The sequence below is a fragment of the Pollachius pollachius genome (assembly GCF_949987615.1).
Source record: "Pollachius pollachius genome assembly, chromosome: 18".
Taxonomy (NCBI): domain Eukaryota; kingdom Metazoa; phylum Chordata; class Actinopteri; order Gadiformes; family Gadidae; genus Pollachius; species Pollachius pollachius.
Window position 1 is genome coordinate 17,474,022 of NC_136951.1, and position 17,714 is coordinate 17,491,735.

General features: G+C 42.4%; 1 protein-coding gene across 1 annotated transcript; it reads right to left on the minus strand.

Moving 5' to 3' along the window:
* Positions 1–116: 116 nt before the first annotated feature.
* Positions 117–6,273, minus strand: LOC307089696 (peroxisomal succinyl-coenzyme A thioesterase-like). Its single transcript, XM_079756101.1, has 10 exons — positions 5,819–6,273; positions 5,324–5,423; positions 5,023–5,213; positions 4,661–4,821; positions 3,941–4,060; positions 3,769–3,851; positions 3,337–3,430; positions 3,166–3,246; positions 948–1,089; positions 117–500 (listed from the first exon to the last, which is right to left on the minus strand). The coding sequence occupies exons 1-10, from the start codon at positions 6,120–6,122 to the stop codon at positions 370–372; spliced, it is 1,407 nt and encodes a 468-aa protein (XP_079612227.1). The 5' UTR covers positions 6,123–6,273; the 3' UTR covers positions 117–369.
* Positions 6,274–17,714: the final 11,441 nt, after the last annotated feature.

Sequence of the window (17,714 nt, forward strand, 5' to 3'; positions counted from 1 at the left end):
ATATTTCAAACCAACATTCTGATTAAGCTGTTGAAAGAAAGGGGGTGAAATGCAGTGAGTAATTGCAAAAGGTGTTTTTTATATTTTTTTATTACAATATAAAATAAAAATCCAGTTTGATTTCGTTTGGGTGCAAGATGTTGATGATTTGTGGCAACTGCTGAGTGACATTGGTTTACTGCCTGAAAAGTTGTCTCTCAAGTTTGATATTAAATCTATAAATATATATTGATTTTTGTATTCTGATCAATTGGTCCTTAGGAATGATTGATATTATTGTGTGTGTGTGTGTGTGTGTGTGTGTGTGTGTGTGTGTGTGTGTGTGTGTGTGTGTGTGTGTGTGTGTGTGTGTGTGTGTGTGTGACACATTCATAGTTTGGCCTGGGAAGCCAGGGTGGGTTGGATGCACAGATGCTCCTTCAAGAAGTTTAAGATCCTCTTCCAAGAATCTTCTTGAGCAACTGCATGAGCTTTGGGCTCTCCGCCCCACAGCATTATGACTATAGCACACACACACACACACACATACACACACACACACACACACACACACACACACACACACACACACACACACACACACACACACACACACACACACACACACACACACACACACACACACACACACACACACACACACACAGAATAAACACACCACTCATTTCAACATGATCCTTATTGACTTAGGTATTGTTGGTTTCTTAACATATCCCCACTTTTCTTTTCCGAAGTGGCTTATAAGTGAGGCTCAGAACCAACAGAAACACTAACTATTTACTAATTAGTCATTCAGCAGATGCTTTTATCAAGAACCACTTCATTCAGATACATTTCTTTAAAGGGTAAGAGAACCCCAAATTCCCCTTATTGTTTTGGTCGACCAACACCAACACATCACATCATGAGCACAGCAGGTTATGTTCAGCATGTCCGCACAAGCTCACCTTTCTCTTTGCTATGGTGAATCATGAAGTTGCTGGCCCTGATGTGTGGGGTGAAGGGGGGCTCGATAAGATGACCGGCTCTGGGGTACGTCAGCGTCGTCAGCAGGTGTTTGTTGCCAGCAACAGACATCATGTTGGCTATCTGAAAGGGCAGAAATGGCTCCATAAACAATAGCTTCTAAAATAATCGCAAACCAGTTATTCAGATTATTATATATATATATATATATATATACACTGTATATATATATATATATATATATATATATATATACAGTGGGGCAAAAAAGTATTTAGTCAGCCTCCAATTGTGCAAGTTCTCCCACTTAAAAAGATGAGAGAGGCCTGTAATTTTCATCACAGGTATACCTCAGCTATGAGAGACAAAATGAAAAAAAAAAATCTAGAAAATCACATTGTCTGATTTTTAAAGAATTTATTTGCAAATTATGGTGGAAAATAAGTATTTGGTCAATAACAAAAGGTCATCTCAATACTTTGTTACATGCCCTTTGTTGGCAATGACAGAGGTCAAACGTTTTCTGTAAGTCTTTACAAGCTTTTCACACACTGCTGCCGGTATTTTGGCCCATCCTCCATGCAGATCTCCTCTAGAGCAGTGATGTTTTTGGGCCACACGGACTTTCAACTCCCTCCAAAGATTTTCTATGGGGTTGAGATCTGGAGACTGGCTAGGCCACTCCAGGACCTTGAAATGCTTCTTACGAAGCCACTCCTTCGTTGCCCGGGCGGTGTGTTTGGGGTCATTGTCATGCTGAAAGACCCAGCCACGTTTCATCTTCAGTGCCCTTGCTGATGGAAGGAGGTTTTCACTCAAAATTTCACGATACATGGCCCCATTCATTCTTTCCGTCATACGGATCAGACGGCCTGGTCCCTTGGCAGAAAAACAGCCCCAAAGCATGATGTTTCCACCACCATGCTTCACTGTAGGTATGGTGTTCTTTGGATGCAACTCAGCATTCTTTCTCCCCCAAACACGACGAGTTGAGTTTTTACCAAAAAGTTATATTTTGGTTTCATCTGACCATATGACATTCTCCCAATCCTGTTCTGGATCCTCCAAATGCTCTCTAGCAAACTTCAAACGGGCCCGGACATGCACTGGCTTTAGCAGGGGGACACGTCTGGCACTGCAGGATTTGAGTCCCTGGCGGCGTAGTGTGTTAGTGATGGTAGCCTTTGTTACTTTGGTCCCAGCTCTCTGGAGGTCATTCATTAGGTCCCCCCGTGTGGTTCTGGGATTTTTGTTCACCGTTCTTGTGATCATTTTGACCCCACAGGGTGAGATCTTGCGTGGAGCCCCAGATCGAGGGAGATTATTAGTGGTCTTGTATGTATTCCATTTCCTAATAATTGCTCCCACAGTTGATTTCTTCACACCAAGCTGCTTACCTATTGCAGATTCAGACTTCCCAGCCTGGTGCAGGTCTACAATTGTGCTTCTGGTGTCCTTTGACAGCTCTTTGGTCTTGGTCATAGTGAAGTTTGGAGTGTGACTGTTTGAGGTTGTGGACAGGTGTCTTTTATACTGATAAGGAGTTCAAACAGGTGCCATTAATACAGGTAACAAGTGGAGGACAGAGGAGCCTCTTAAAGAAGAAGTTACAGGTCTGTGACAGCCAGAAATCTTGCTGGTTTGTAGGTGTCCAAATACTTATTTTCCACCATAATTTGCAAATAAATTCTTAAAAAAATCAGACAATGTGATTTTCTGGATTTTTTTTTTCATTTTGTCTCTCATAGCTGAGGTTTACCTATGATGAAAATTACAGGCCTCTCTCGTCTTTTTAAGTGGGAGAACTTGCACAATTGGTGGCTGACTAAATACTTTTTTGCCCCACTGTATATATATATACACAAAATCAGACTTTGTGTTTAATACATTTGGATGGCTTTTAAACATGGCTTAGAAACGTAAGGCGAGTGCATATTCCACGTCATGAATACATACATCTTTCATGTACATAAGGTTCCTTTGGTTAGCTTTTTAAAATGTGCTTAGCATCTGCAGTCTTTCAAAAAGAAGAATGTTCATAATCCACCGAATGTCAATAAAAAGGGTTTCCCAAAAATACTACAAACAATCAAAGAAATGTAATGATAATCAAATGATGCTACTTGATAGTTTACAGGGAGCGCATAAGTGGTGTCTGTGTCGGCACGTGTATGTGAGGATGAGTGTTTGTGAACTCACATCTTCTGCGGACTCTGTAGTGGCCCAGTTCTGATCGTCGTCTCCATTGACAAGCAGCAGCGGACACTCAATTCTTCCCACCTGGCAGAGAGAGCCCACCAGAGTCCTTACAATGAATGTGTTATCCCTACGTGTGTTTGTTGGAAATACGCAGTGTTTTATAGCACCTACGTCAACTTTCATGGCCGGGTCGGTGGTGATGGGTAGAATTATGTTTCGCATTATCATGTTATCTTCCTCATCCATCTTAATTTTCTCTTCATTCCTTGGGGGAGGGGAGAAGGTGGTTGATCTCAGCATTACAATTACACTTGACTTTGGAGCCGTAGTAAATGCAACGTTGAATTAAAGCCCCCCCTAGTTTCCCGGCCTCAAACAGGAGTGAGCTCAAATCTGTCATAAAAAGTGAGTGTCCACTACTATGAATTATGTATGGATCCAACTCCGGCCTACCCATTGGTACAGTCTACCAGGGACGTGACCGGGGGTTTCAGATCTATCTATCATACTTCTTAGTGGAAACTCCGACTTTAGATGTCACCAGTGGCTGGACAGACTGTCGTACAACAGGGGCCCATTAATAATGCTTCTAATCAGACCTACCTGCCCATCTGCCCGAATAATTCAGCCACAGGTCTGTTTACTGGGTAGGCGTGACTGCCGCTGATACCAACACAGCAACGAGGCTAAGGATAAAACAAAGTGTAAAAATAAAGTCACTGTGGGTAATGAAATGCAGGATGTGTCATCATGAAAATATTCATTCAATTCTTACTCTGCTGATCTGGGAGTAAGCGGCTAAAGTCAGGGCCACTGAGGTGCCAAAGGAAAGGCCAAGAATGCCCATCCGGTTGCTGATAACCTGCGGGTGGTCTTGGATGATCTGAAATGCTGTCTGAGTATAAAAGGGTTTAAAACGTGATGAGGAACAAATACAATGTACTGAATTAGTTATGAAGTAATCTAACAGACACTCAGTTGTCTCCAACGCTTTCAGCTGGGACGCAAACCTATCGACTATCCTTTCTCCTTCGGTGTGGATGTATTGCAAAAACAGTGGATGTATTGCAAAAGCGAGGCGCACACAGCTTTTAGCCGTGTTCTGTAAATATTCTAGAACACTCTGGGTGCTCCGGCAGGAGTCCTGGAGCTCTATATCTAAATAATAAAATATTATACCTAGATATCTATATCATATGATATATATTATCACGGCCAAAAGCTGTGTGCGCCTCCAGACGATATTATGAATCTCAAACGACTGCGTCGGGTTCTCCGACGTCTCTGGTTCTTCCACTTCCACATCAATCTGAAGTAGACTGAACTGCGACATGGAGGAGAAAGGGATTGTTGCCCGTGATTGTTGACCACGATTGTTGACCACTTTTCATGCCATGGGACCTTTAAACACTTCCAGTCCAAGTAGGTTCACAGTTCAATCCCTTGGACTTTTGCCCTTTGATTTTGGCCAAGCAAGTACAGACACGTGCAGCACCTCAAAGTAGCCCATCGTCATATCCCTGGGATTGTCCCCGGGGTCGATGTATTTGAGGGCCATGGACGCGAAACCGTGGGACGCGAGCAGGGCTGAGCGGTACTCCACCAGTCCCCCTCCCCCACCCCACATGTCCAGCACACCGGGGAAGGGCCCGGGGCCTGAGAGAGAGAGAGAGGGAGAGAGAGAGAGAGAGAGAGAGAGAGAGAGACTTCTATAAACCCAGTGAATCTCACCAGTGAAGTGCATATTGCTTTCTGTATTTATTGAACACAGGGTCATAAAGTTGATCTAGTCCTACACACACGCACACACACACATAAACACACATAAACACACACACACACACACACACATTATACCCGGAGGAATGAAGAAAGTGCCAACGACTCCTCGGTCCTCGACTGCGATGCGTTTGACGCCGGGCGCCATGTACCACCTCTCCGCTACCACCGAGGCCACGGGAGGCAGCTCTCTGAAGCCCGCGGTCAGGTGACCTCTGTACACCGATATGAGCAGCGTCATGGGGACGTCAACTCGCGTCTTTCTCAACCTAAATCACAGCGGTGAAAATGACAAAACAGACGGCAATATTAACAGGCCTACAATAAATAACAATGTATGAGGATCTCTTCATAATTCATGTGTTGATGGTGGGCCTACCTAAGGCCCCTTCTACTGCCTGGAACGGGTCGCATACTCCACAGCAGTCCCATACATTCACTCCCGCTGTAAGTTCCCCCGGAACTTTCATCTTCAGACACTTCACAAAAAGTGGACGTCAGTTGTGCAAAAGACAGTCTTCAATGTTAAACATTTAGCACAAGCTCGTATGGAAAAAAAAATAGTGTTTGTTTAATACACTGGTAAAACAGGATATTAAGTATAACCGTATAATCGAATCAAAAACAAACCACAATGCAAAATCAGGTATTTCTAAATCCCCATTAATGCAAAGAGAAAGTAACCTCTTTAATCTGGTCACGGTGCATTCGTAGACCATGGGACTACCGTTCACCGTCCCGCTGTGGTCGCTGCAGTAGGGTAAAGGGGAACCTACCATTCACCGTCCCGCTGTGGTCGCTGCAGTAGAATAAAGTGGAACCTACCATTCACCGTCCCGCTGTGGTCGCTGCAGTAGAATAAAGGGGAACCTACCATTCACCGTCCCGCTGTGGTCACTGCAGTAATGCCCGAAGGCTTCCCAGTAATCCTGGTCCTCGGAGCGGTGGAGGCAGTGCAGAGTCACTGGGCATGCAGGGGGGAGATTCTCCACCTCCACTCTGAACTTTTCGTCCACGAGTCCCCGTGAGGGATGAACAGACAACATAGCAATAGTTCGTGCCATGAAGTTATTTCTCAAGAGGTAACTTCGGAAGGAGAGAGAAAACAAGTCCACTGGGAAGTTGCGAAATGTCTTGATTACTTCCTGACGCCTATACAAACGTTTTAAGGCATTCATTGGCTCATTCGATTGTCACATCGAGATAAAAAAAAAAAGAGGACAAGAAGGTTAGAAGTAGAAATGCATCAACTACACGTAAGATTGTGGCTAAGTGATCAAAAAGTGTCTTTCGTTTGACCACTGAGGACACTGTGTGATTTCCAGTGTAGACACATTTCACGCATGCGCAATGTCAAATGTCGCTTTAACATATCCCATGTAGGTTTAAAGATCACTAAGGTAAACAAATTTATATTGAATTTGTTTCAAACATGTTGAATGCCCAACATAACAAGACAAGTTGAACTCAGATGACTAATTATTGAGAGGGCCTTTGTAACTTGGTTAAAGTGACTAATTTTCATGTTAGCGTAAATTAATAAATAATGCATACATATTGGGCTCTGTTTAAACGTGGGAATATAATATGAATGCTTTCTATTGCATATTAACATAGTCATGCTTAATTATGCTATTAGGGATGCAATTGTATCACAATTCATATTTAGCAAATATTTCAGAACACATTATTATTATTATTATTATTATTATTATTATTATTATTATTATTATTATTATTATTAATATTATAACCATTACTTTGTGGTAATAGTACCAGAAATATATAAATAAGTTCTGTTACATACTTTCTTGCCTCTTTGTCACAATGTGGCGTGTGTGTACAAAGTCCAAGTAAAAGTGCAACCAAGTCTTGCTGGAAAGGATTAACTTTTAGTACAAAATGGAAATTATACATTATAGGAATTTTAGGTTGGAAATATATAACAGTTGAGGCCAAACATTTTGATGCAGGCATATTGATGAGAAATTGCCCATTTATGTTTGTGTCACTATCTTGAGAGAGAGAGAGAGAGAGAGAGAGAGAGAGAGAGAGAGAGAGAGAGAGAGAGAGAGAGAGAGAGAGAGAGAGAGAGAGAGAGAGAGAGAGAGAGAGAGAGAGAGAGAGAGAGAGAGAGATGTTTATTTTAAATCATCCTATTTGATTTTTTAAATAGCGATCAAAGACGTTCTTCATAACATGTGAAAGCGGTGATCGATTGACTGGGTCTAGAAGTCTAGAAGTCCACCGCCCGTCTGAGCAGCGCCTTGCTGTGGACCACGTCCTCCAGCCACTTCTCCCTGAACGCAGTCTGTCCCGCCATGTGCACCAGCTGGTTGGACTCTAGGGTGTAGCACACCTCCACCCGTTCAGTCTGAGGCCTGAACCTCGAAAGCCGCACGGAGAAGTAGACCGAGGCGGTGTCTCTCGGGACGGGCGACTGGCGGGTCGGGATGCTCCACCGCGCCCTGTAGCGGTGGAGGCTGTGGTGCTCCTCCTCGATGGTCTCCAGAAACACCAGGTTGAGGAGCCAGCGGGAACTCAGCCGCCAAGTGCTGATGTACTCCCTGATCTGTCTCCGGCCGAGCTCCACGCTGAAGTCCCTACAAGACACCCAGTCCATGTTCTGACCCGGGGGGTGCACCTCCTGGGTGGTGTTCATCTGGCCGTCGAGGTCCTTCATCACGGCCCTGTGGGCTCTCTCCAGAACCGCCGTCTCCAGTTCCTCCGCCCTTAGGCTCGTGTTGGACGACGGTCTGTCCTCCTCCATCGTGTCCTTCTGTCGCTCCCCGGTTGTTATTTAGTTACTTTCTGATCCAGTGGATTAATTGACGAAACCAAAAGACCCGTAATTTGGCTCCGTTCGAGCAATTACATTGCTGTTAGAGTGAACATGTGATCCTGTTGTTGTCGTTGTTTTGACGGGGCCAGTATGTTACCTACCGTTGATTGGTTGAGTGTTGTTTTGAAATGTCACCATGGCAACCAGGGAGACAGGAACCTCTGTCGGGCCTCTCTTCACTTTCAGTTTATCTTGATGTCCAAATACAAGTCTGTCCCGTCAGCGTTTCACTGCTTCCTCTTCTTGGCTTTTCTCTAATTCATTATTTTTCAGATACCTTTTTCAGATACCAGAAAACCTTGCAAAGGTTATTATGGATGTACTGCTCCGTCTGAATTTGTCAATCACTGGGTTGAGAGGGCAAGCCTATGATGGTGCTGCAAACATGGCAGGGATATATTCAGGAGCACAGGCCATTATCAAGAAGCATCAACCTCTGGCTCCTTATGTACATGTACTTATGCCTGCACAGCCTCTTCTGCTGTTCGTGACTCTTTGCAATGGGCTCATGAATTGGGAGTTCTGTTTGGCCGGAAGTGACCTGATGTTATCTGCAATTTCACGAATTATTGAGTGGCTCAATAAATTCAGGATCTCGTTTTGAACTTGGGGACATGCATAGTCAATTCGGGAACTCAACCATTTCCTTAGATCAGGGTCGTCCTCAGATTTGTATTTCAATAGCTGTGGAAAGTTTCCTTCACTGTCATCAGGCCCTCTTAGAGCTAGACTCTGCCAAGAATTGCACAGCACAGACTATTTTTAACAGACAGGTGCGTGGCTCCTCTTGCTGTGATGCCCGTACATTAGACAGTAGCACATCCACTGATCTAGTCTCATAGATTTGCGTTGTTATGGCTATTTTGTGACATTCTGATCGAGCATGTAATGCAAACCTTTCACGGCCCTTCTTCCAGCTTTTAAAACCAGTGGAAATGAATGTATCTGGGTGGTTTACATCTGGCAGTCGGGGTCGAGGTCGTTCATCACTCTTTCAGAACCACCGTCTCCAGTTCCTCAGACTCACATTGGACGACGGTCTGTCCTCCTCCGTCGTGTCCTTCTGTCGCTCCCTGGTTGTTATTTAGTTATTTTCTGATCCAGCGGATTAATAGACGAAACCAAAAGACCCGATATTTGGCTCCGTTGGAGCAATAACGTTGCTGTTGGAGTGAACATGTGATTGTGTTGTTGTTGTTGTTTTGCCATTTAATGTTTCAGGATCAGGAGCAAGTTATTGGACCCTAATAACCCCAAATAAAGGGTCTAATTTATTAGATCCTAATAAAGTGTTCGTCAATGCAATCACCCTTAAATTGCAAATCCACCCAAGTCACTGCAATCACACATACACACACACACACACACACACACACACACACACACACACACACACACACACACACACACACACACACACACACACACACACACACACACACACACACACACTCTCTCTCTCTCTCTTCACACCTATACAGGCATTAGGTCATTGTTTATTTCATAAACTGCAGTAGGCTACCTAATCTAAAAACGGTGGGCATTATAACAAAAACAGAACCATAGTTTGAGAATCAGAGAGGGGCTCGTACCGAAGAAAGATCCTTCCACCCCTCCCCTTGTCATTAAAAGTGCTTTATAAATATATTTGATTTGATTAGAATTTTAAAGACACATAGAACAACTATGGATGAGGGGACGTTTCGTACAGTCCATTAACGTGATCTCTTTTCCCATAAGAAGCAATACATAGTGTTAGATTACGTTGATTTAGCTTTGAGAATTTCCTAAAAGAGGCTACCGTGTAAAATGCTGTTTAGAAACGACCGACACCACTTGTATATTCACGTTTGTTGTTGGTATCATGACAGAAATTCCCATTACCATCATGCCAGAGGAAACCAACAAATGTGAAACAGTGTCCCCTGGCGGTCACACTTTGCGGTGGGTAATAGAATACGGTGTCACGACTTTGGTGCAGCAATAATGAATTTAGTCGCTGAGCTTCGTTTCTAGAATGGCGCAGATTTTCCGGACAGACGGAAGATGGGCTTTGGACAGTTTTTACCAAATGTTCGGGCATTGATTAATGATACCTGATTTCAGAGGGATAGATCAAGGTCATTGATGTAGCTGCAGACTTTAAAGTCACTACTCTAATATTAAGTCCATTTATTTTAAGATACATACACTCAAACAACACTTGTTTTTCACTTTGACATTCGAGATCGCCAACATTCAGACGTTCCCTTTACTCTCCACTAGAGGGAGGTATTGCCACACTCACTGAACATGTAGACACACCTTTTCTATATAAATATATATTTTAAGTGAAGAAGACAAAAATAACAAAATATATTTTGCTCTAGATAGTACTCTACTGTGTGTGTGTGTATGTGTATTTCTGTGTGTGTGTGCGTGAGTTAGTGTGTGTGCCGACAACACATGGCACTTCTCACAGTGTTGGAACAGCTGTATAATAAGTACCGATTCATTCTTTTGCAGTAGCTGAGCACAATCCACTTCCACAGGAACCCACAGCAGCCATGGGCCGACAGCAACAATGGGGACCGCTCAATACGGCAGACGGCAAGGGACAATCAGAACAGAACCCTTTCAATCACAATAGAGATACATCTACACCTAAAGGGTCAATACAGGACAAACAGTGTTCTGGCATCCAGCAGAATAAACAGTGTGTGCGTTCAGTATATTTAAAGTAAAGTAGACAAAAATAACAAAATATATTTTGTTCTAGATAGAACTCTACTGTGGGTGTGTGTGTGTGTGTGTGTGTGTGTGTGTGTGTATTTGTGTATGTGTATGTGTATGTGTGTGTGTGCATCGGGTCCCTTCTATTCTACTCTAACCTAGGAGGACTCTGAGACGGTGGAGCGGAACGGGAACAAGAATCTGACACAAAAGTATGGGCACCAGTCAAGTGCCCCCTAATACACGCACACACACATGCACGCACGTACACACACGCAAACGCACGCACACACACATCCCCGGTATGTTAAGCTTCATAGGTCGTGACCCACCAGTTGAGAATCACTGCATCAGAGATAATATAGTACTGCAGGAGTTAGTACAGGGCAAACCCATGCATCATTTTTAGTTTAGAATGGTCAAAATGTCATCTGTCAATCTAACCTTAGCCCTCCTGCTGTTGAGTGAAAACATTTAACTGGACAACATATCTGAGATGCTGAACATACATATCTGCAGGAAGACGTTCACAATGTAAGGCAGTGCCAATTAGGAAGGCGATGTTGAAAGGGATCAAGGGATCTGTTCTAATACGCGGCGCTGTTAAGGAAGTGATATAGACTGGAGATAGAATGAGAATGACAGAGAGAGAGAGAGAGAGAGAGAGAGAGAGAGAGGGTTGCATTCAGGAAGGTGTGTATATAGGGTAGATTAAGTTAGTCACTCTTTTGAAAGTTTGTTGTCCCTTCTGATCTTCTCCCAGCTGGACTGAACCTCGCTTCCTCCTCCTCCTCCTCCTCCTCCTCCTCCTCCTGCTCCTCCTCAGATCTAGAGGCCCGCCTGCAAACTGTCAAAAGAATCCAGGAATCAAACAGCAAACACGTCTGGTTTTCTGGTGTCATGATCAAAGGCCCAAGGTAGACCAAACCAAGCGATCGCCGCACCGCACTGCATCATCGCCATCAAAAAGTGAGAAGAGAGAGCTTCCTTAGAGAAGAAGAAAAGAAGGCGTAAACTGGACTGGGAAGACTTAATGCAATTGAGGAACTGGTAATTTTTTTTTAGAAGTTTGGCTTAGTTGGTTATCACAGACATGATGTGACTAATGAAATGGGGAAAAAGTATATATCCTCAAAATTTGGTGGTTCCTGAAACGTAGGCCATATTTTGAACAAACTGCCCTTTGCCGTCAAAAGTAAAACCAATTATAAGCTTCCTGTCAAAGAGTCAAGGAGATTCTTGAGACACTTATTGAGATGGAGAGTCTCAGTGGCTCTGAAATATGATGACAGGAAGTGATGGTTGACCTTTCAACTGTAGCAGAAAAACACGTGTATACAATGCGGCACGCATGCAGAACACACACACACACACACACACACACACACACGAACACACACACACACACACACCCACACACACCCAGAGGTCTGTTCTCTGCGGCCAGTCAGACAGGGGGCCAGGCTTTGGACTTGATTAACCACTTAGTGCAGTCTCTCAGACACAAGATTGCAGAGAGAAAAGCAAGTAAATGAAGTGCTTTTTGCATTTGCATTCCTGAGAGCTTTTTTTCGTAGACGCGTTGATTTCGGCCTCTGCGTCGCTGTTTTGTTAGCAGCCCAGAAGAGAGAAAAAAAAAGCGCCTGTCTGCTATTTTAGCCGTAACATGAAACAAGTGTCCATCCAGCCTCCTCCATACTGCGGCCTCATCAAGCTAACTGCTACGAATAAACACAATCAACAAGCGCGTGAAGGGGCATTTTGGGGGGGGGCATTTTTCACTCAAATCACCCGTGATGAGTCGTTCATCACTGTCATTATGCAGATCAGCCCACGGGTCTGAGCGGGAACGCAATGTCGGAGGGCCTTTCTCGGGAACCGCGGTGTCAAAGGTCAACAAAGGTGACCCGTGAAGACACTCGCAGTGTTTTGTTCTTCACATGTCGAGCGGCACTCGGGAGCGCTGGGTTTCTGGACAAACCGTCTCAAGACCGGGAAATTAGCGGGCGGAACGGTGTCTGGCTGTGAAAGTCAAGGCGCTGTTGTCAGCGGCAACCTTGACAACAACACTGTAAGTGGTGGGCGTGGCGTGGCAATCTCCTGGAGCCAATGACACCTGTGACCGCAAGGTACGAGACAATCAGAGGCAAGGTGATGGCGACGGGCTCAGTGGGAACATAAAATACACTTTAAAACAGTGCGACATGCTAACTTTTAAAATAATGTCATTCACTTATTCGTTACTGTAATTTATAACCGCATATGAGTAGAAACAACATACTTTAACAAACACAAGCACATCTAAACAAATGCTGCATTGGACCTATGGAATGATTGTTACACCTCATCATATTGAAATTGTCATTCCAGTCATTTGAAACCACTACAAAGTGATGCTAATTATAAGTTAGTGAAACATCATTGCTGTCCACTCATTTTCTGAACGAGGTACGAACAAAGTCATCATGGTTATGCAAGAGGATGACTTGCGTGAATCAGAGATTATTTTCGTCCCTCTATGGGCAGAACCCTATCCTTTGCACTCGCTCCAGAGAGAAAAGAGGAAACTGGATGGTTTAAATCCAGGGCCCTCATCTCCATCCTCAATCCAAGAGTCCATGCCAGTGCGAATAGTGATGCAAATTGATGAGCTAATTGAGTGCTAGTCATCTAAACGAGTTTAGATTTTTATCTGAAAAGCCAGAGTGGCATTTCTATCACAGCTGACCCATTCGTGCGAGATCATACACAGGTAATGTAATTTTTGTTGCATTGTATTGGTATTTGTCAATTGCAAAAGGATAGTAGAATCTTTAATGCTGGTTCAAAAACAATATGATCGGTTTTGTTGTTGGCTTTAAAACCTGAAATATTTTTTTCCAACAATATAATTATATGAATGAGAATGTCATTTTTGTCAATATTCAAAAGCATTGTTTAAAAAAAGCAATTCAAAAGTTTTAAAATGTTTTAAAACTATTCTTATTATTCATATTTTTCTTATTAAAAATGCATATTTAGGAAAAATATTCCCTATCTATCCATCCATCCATCCATCCATCCATCCATCTATCCATCTGTTCATCTATCTATCTATCTATCTATCTATCTATCTATCTATCTATCTATCTATCTATCTATCTATCTATCTATCTATCTAACAATCTCTCTATTTATCTATTAGTATAAATTCATTTCAAAGGGCTTAAATGGCATGGCAAACATAAATTGACATTTCCAAAACATGTAAAAAGAAAAAAAAATACAAATAAAATAGGTTATATATTTATGTATGTAAACACATTCCAGTCAATTATTATTTTTTAAAAACCAGACAATATTTACATTGAGGTGACAGACACCATGATTGAGTGAGTGACTAATTGTTACCGTAAAATGGGGGTTTCACAGACACAATCAAACATACAAAAACCCAAACAAAGCTATTTCCCGCCAGTGGCGGCAGTGCTGTTGTTGACGTGCTGTCCAGACATCACTGGCCAGCCTTTGTTATGACCAAATCAGCAGGGAGCACAATGACTGGGCAGGAATCCCCTCACGGGTCGTACTCTCGTGAGAAAAGTTCCCCATTCGGAGTCACCAGACTATTATTTACATCATACCAAAGCCAACCCCCTGCACTTCTCCAGACTGGCATTGCCTGTCACGCAACTGAGTCTGCCGATATTAACTCGTGTCATTGTGTGTTTGTTTATGTGTGCCCATTTGTTTGAGGGAAAGCGTGTGTGTTTTTGTGTGCATCAATTTGAGAGTGTATGTCTGTGTGTGTTTGTTTGTGAGTGTGTGTGTGTGTGTGTGTGTGTGCATGTCTCTGTGCATGTGTGTGTGCATGCGTGTGTGTGGGTTCATATACATTTGCGTGTTTGTGTGTGTGAGAGAATGTATGCGTTGTATGTCTGTGTGTGCATGTGCGCTTGTGCTTGAGAGGGTGAATGTCTGTGTGCATGTTTGTGTTTGTAAGTGCTTTTCTGACTTTGTGCATGTGTGTGTGTTTGCTGTGTGTTTGTGTCTTTGTGCATGTGTGTGTCTGTGTGCGTTATGTACGTGTGCTTGAGAGAATACATGTGTGCGTGTATGCATGCATGTTTGTATGGGTATCTCTGCGTTTGTGTTGAAATGTGTCCGTTCGCATGTGTGTGTGAGTGTGTGTGAGCGTATGTGATTTACCAATATCACAGTGACTCAGAGCCATCAATTACTTCAACATAACATTAAATAAAGTGTTACATCTACATTACATTTAAGTTAAGCATTATCAACTACATAAAAGAGGAGGAGTCTATAATGTGTTATGCTATAGCTTGATATAATTTTTACAAAATGTTCCACATGAATTGTCTTGGTATTGGTGTGAGTGTGTTTGTGTCTGTGTGCGTGCATGTGTGCGTGCGTGCGTGTGTGTGTGTGTGTGTGCGTGTGTGTGTGCGTGTGTGTGTGTGTGTGTGTGTGTGTGTGTATCAATGTAACAACAGCATGCAGGGCTTCAGATCTTCCGAGCTGATGAGGTACCAGCCTCTAGCATTTTAAACCTATGATGATCCGCCACCTGCTACAGGTGGCGGATCATCATAGGTTTAAAATTCAGAAGCCTTGGACATGTACACACCGTTAGCTGTTAACGATTAATTCAAATGCCATGCATGCGAGTGTATATAACTGTGAGAGTGTGGGTTTGTTTAAGAGTGTTATTATATGTGCATGTGTGTCTGTGTGCGTGTGCCAAATGCCACATATTTGCAGCCGAATTTGACGAGATGTGCGCCGACCATGGACCAATTAAGGTGCCGACATGTACATTTAGTATTGTTTGGCTAGGGGGTGCAAATAGAGGGGAAGTGTGCAAATGTAAGCGCTTACCTTCTCTCTTCTGCACATGGCACTAGAACATGCACACGACAGCGCAGATGCAATTTGAGAAAACAAGGCTCGTCGATGACTGATGTGGTCAGATATCGATGACAAATAATAACTCATTGCTGATCTATTTTAATAGAAACACAAAGCTTAAGAAAAGCCCACACTTCCTTATTGTTTTTTTTCAATTAAAACAAACTTTGCATTTACAACGAAGGATAAGGAAACAGCAAAGTCATCGTGAATTACTATAAAAGAGAGTTGGCATGTACTGCCATCTTGTGGCTGATATGTGTAAAACAAGCTCAAATAAATCCCAGCTCACTAAGGCAATGCATTTAATACTGTGATACGTTTTAAGATGAATTATCGGAATGGGTTAATAAGGCAGTAGCCTCCATGACATGGTGAAGGAATCATGTATTAATTGATGGGTTGTGCCACATTTATTTATTTATAATAGATTTTAGGGGGGGCTGGTCCAGTTCAGTGAGAGGTATAGATGGCGGCACACACACTCACGCACACGCACGCACACACACACACACACACACACACACACACACACACACACACACACACACACACACACACACGCACACGCACACGCACACGCACACGCACACACACACACACACACACACAAACACACAGACACTTAAGCCTTAACCAATGATTTGACAGTGCTGCTGATTTCTCTGTTTTCCTTGATGTTTGAAGCCAATTTTGACTTTGATGTCATCAAATGGGTCGCATAGAACAGTGTGCCAGACACTTATCTCTGTCTGTGCTGTGTATAGATATAAAAAATATATGAAATATAAAAACATGATTTAATTGGAGCGGAATTTTGTCATTGTATGCCTCATGAAACAAAAATATTTTAATATATATACATTTTTTGATATTATACTATCATACTTGACCAAATGTTCCGGTGATTATATGAATTAATCCTATCATTACCTTATATGTCACAGAGCTAAGGCAGATGAATTAACATTGTGTTAAATTACACTTGGATTTTACGATCGCTTTTCAGCATTTTTCGCTAGTTCTCTTATCTTATATTAAACTATGACCAGGAATAAACTGAGTTTTGGCCCCGGAGAGTTAGTTGATTGCTCGCTGATCGTTGGCAACTGAGAGCCCAGTGAAATTTCCGGAATTGAACACACAGACAGTTGGAGAAAAAAAAGAAAAGGTTAAAGTTTACCTTGTTCTATAGAAATATATCAAATAGTTGACCTAATTCACAAAAAGAACAGATGGTCCAAAAGGGCATCATGTTTGGTAGCCTGTACTTATAAAACCACATTATTTAATTATGTGTCTTCACATGCATGTCTGAAACGGCAATATACGTAAAAGGAGTTTCAGACGGTTTCAAATCGGTATCTTCTATCGCATGTGGGAGCAATTGAATTTGGGACAATGTACAGTTAATTGAATAACTTGCCACCCACATCATACAAACACACACACACACACACGCGCAACACATACACGCGCGACACACACACACAAACACACATGCAAACACACATCACAAACATACACAAACAAGTGTACATAGGCATACACACGCAAACACACGCAAACACACACACACACACACACACACACACACACACACACACACACACACACACACACACACACACACACAAACACACAGACACTTAAGCCTTAACCAATGAAATCTGACAGTGCTGCTGATTTCTCTGTTTTCCTTGATGTTTGAAGCCAATTTTGACTTTAATGTCATCAAATGGGTCATATAGAACAGTGTGCCAGACACTTATCTCTGTCTGTGCTGTGTATAGATATAAAAAATATATGAAATATAAAAACATGATTTAATTGGAGCGGATTTTTGTCATTGTATGCCTCATGAAACAAAAATATTTTAATATATATAAATTTTTTGATATTATGCTATTATACTTGACCATATGTTCCGGTGATTATATGAATTAATCCTATCATTACCTTATGTGTCACAGAGCTAAGGCAGATTAATTAACATTGTGTTAAATTACACTTGGATTTTACAAACGCTTTTCAGCATTTTTCGCTAGTTCTCTTATCTTATATTAAACTATGATCAGGAATAAACTGAGATTTGGCCCCGGAGAGTTAGTTGATTGCTCGCTGATTGTTGGCAACTGAGAGCCCAGTGAAATTTCCAGAATTGAACACACAGACAGTTGGAGAAAAAAAAGAAAAGGTTAAAGTTTACCTTGTTCTATAGAAATATATCAAATAGTTGACCTAATTCACAAAAAGAACAGATGGTCCAAAAGGGCATCATGATTGGTAGCCTGTACTTATAAAACCA

Coding starts and splice junctions, on each gene's coding strand:
- LOC307089696 (XM_079756101.1), bottom strand. CDS start 6,122: ATGAATGCCTTAAAACGTTTGTATAGGCGTCAGGAAGTAATCAAGACA. Junction 5,214..5,323: donor GGCAGTAGAAGGGGCCTTAG/GTAGGCCCACCA, acceptor GCTGTGATTTAG/GTTGAGAAAGACGCGAGTTG. Junction 4,061..4,660: donor TGACGATGGGCTACTTTGAG/GTGCTGCACGTG, acceptor TTTTATACTCAG/ACAGCATTTCAGATCATCCA.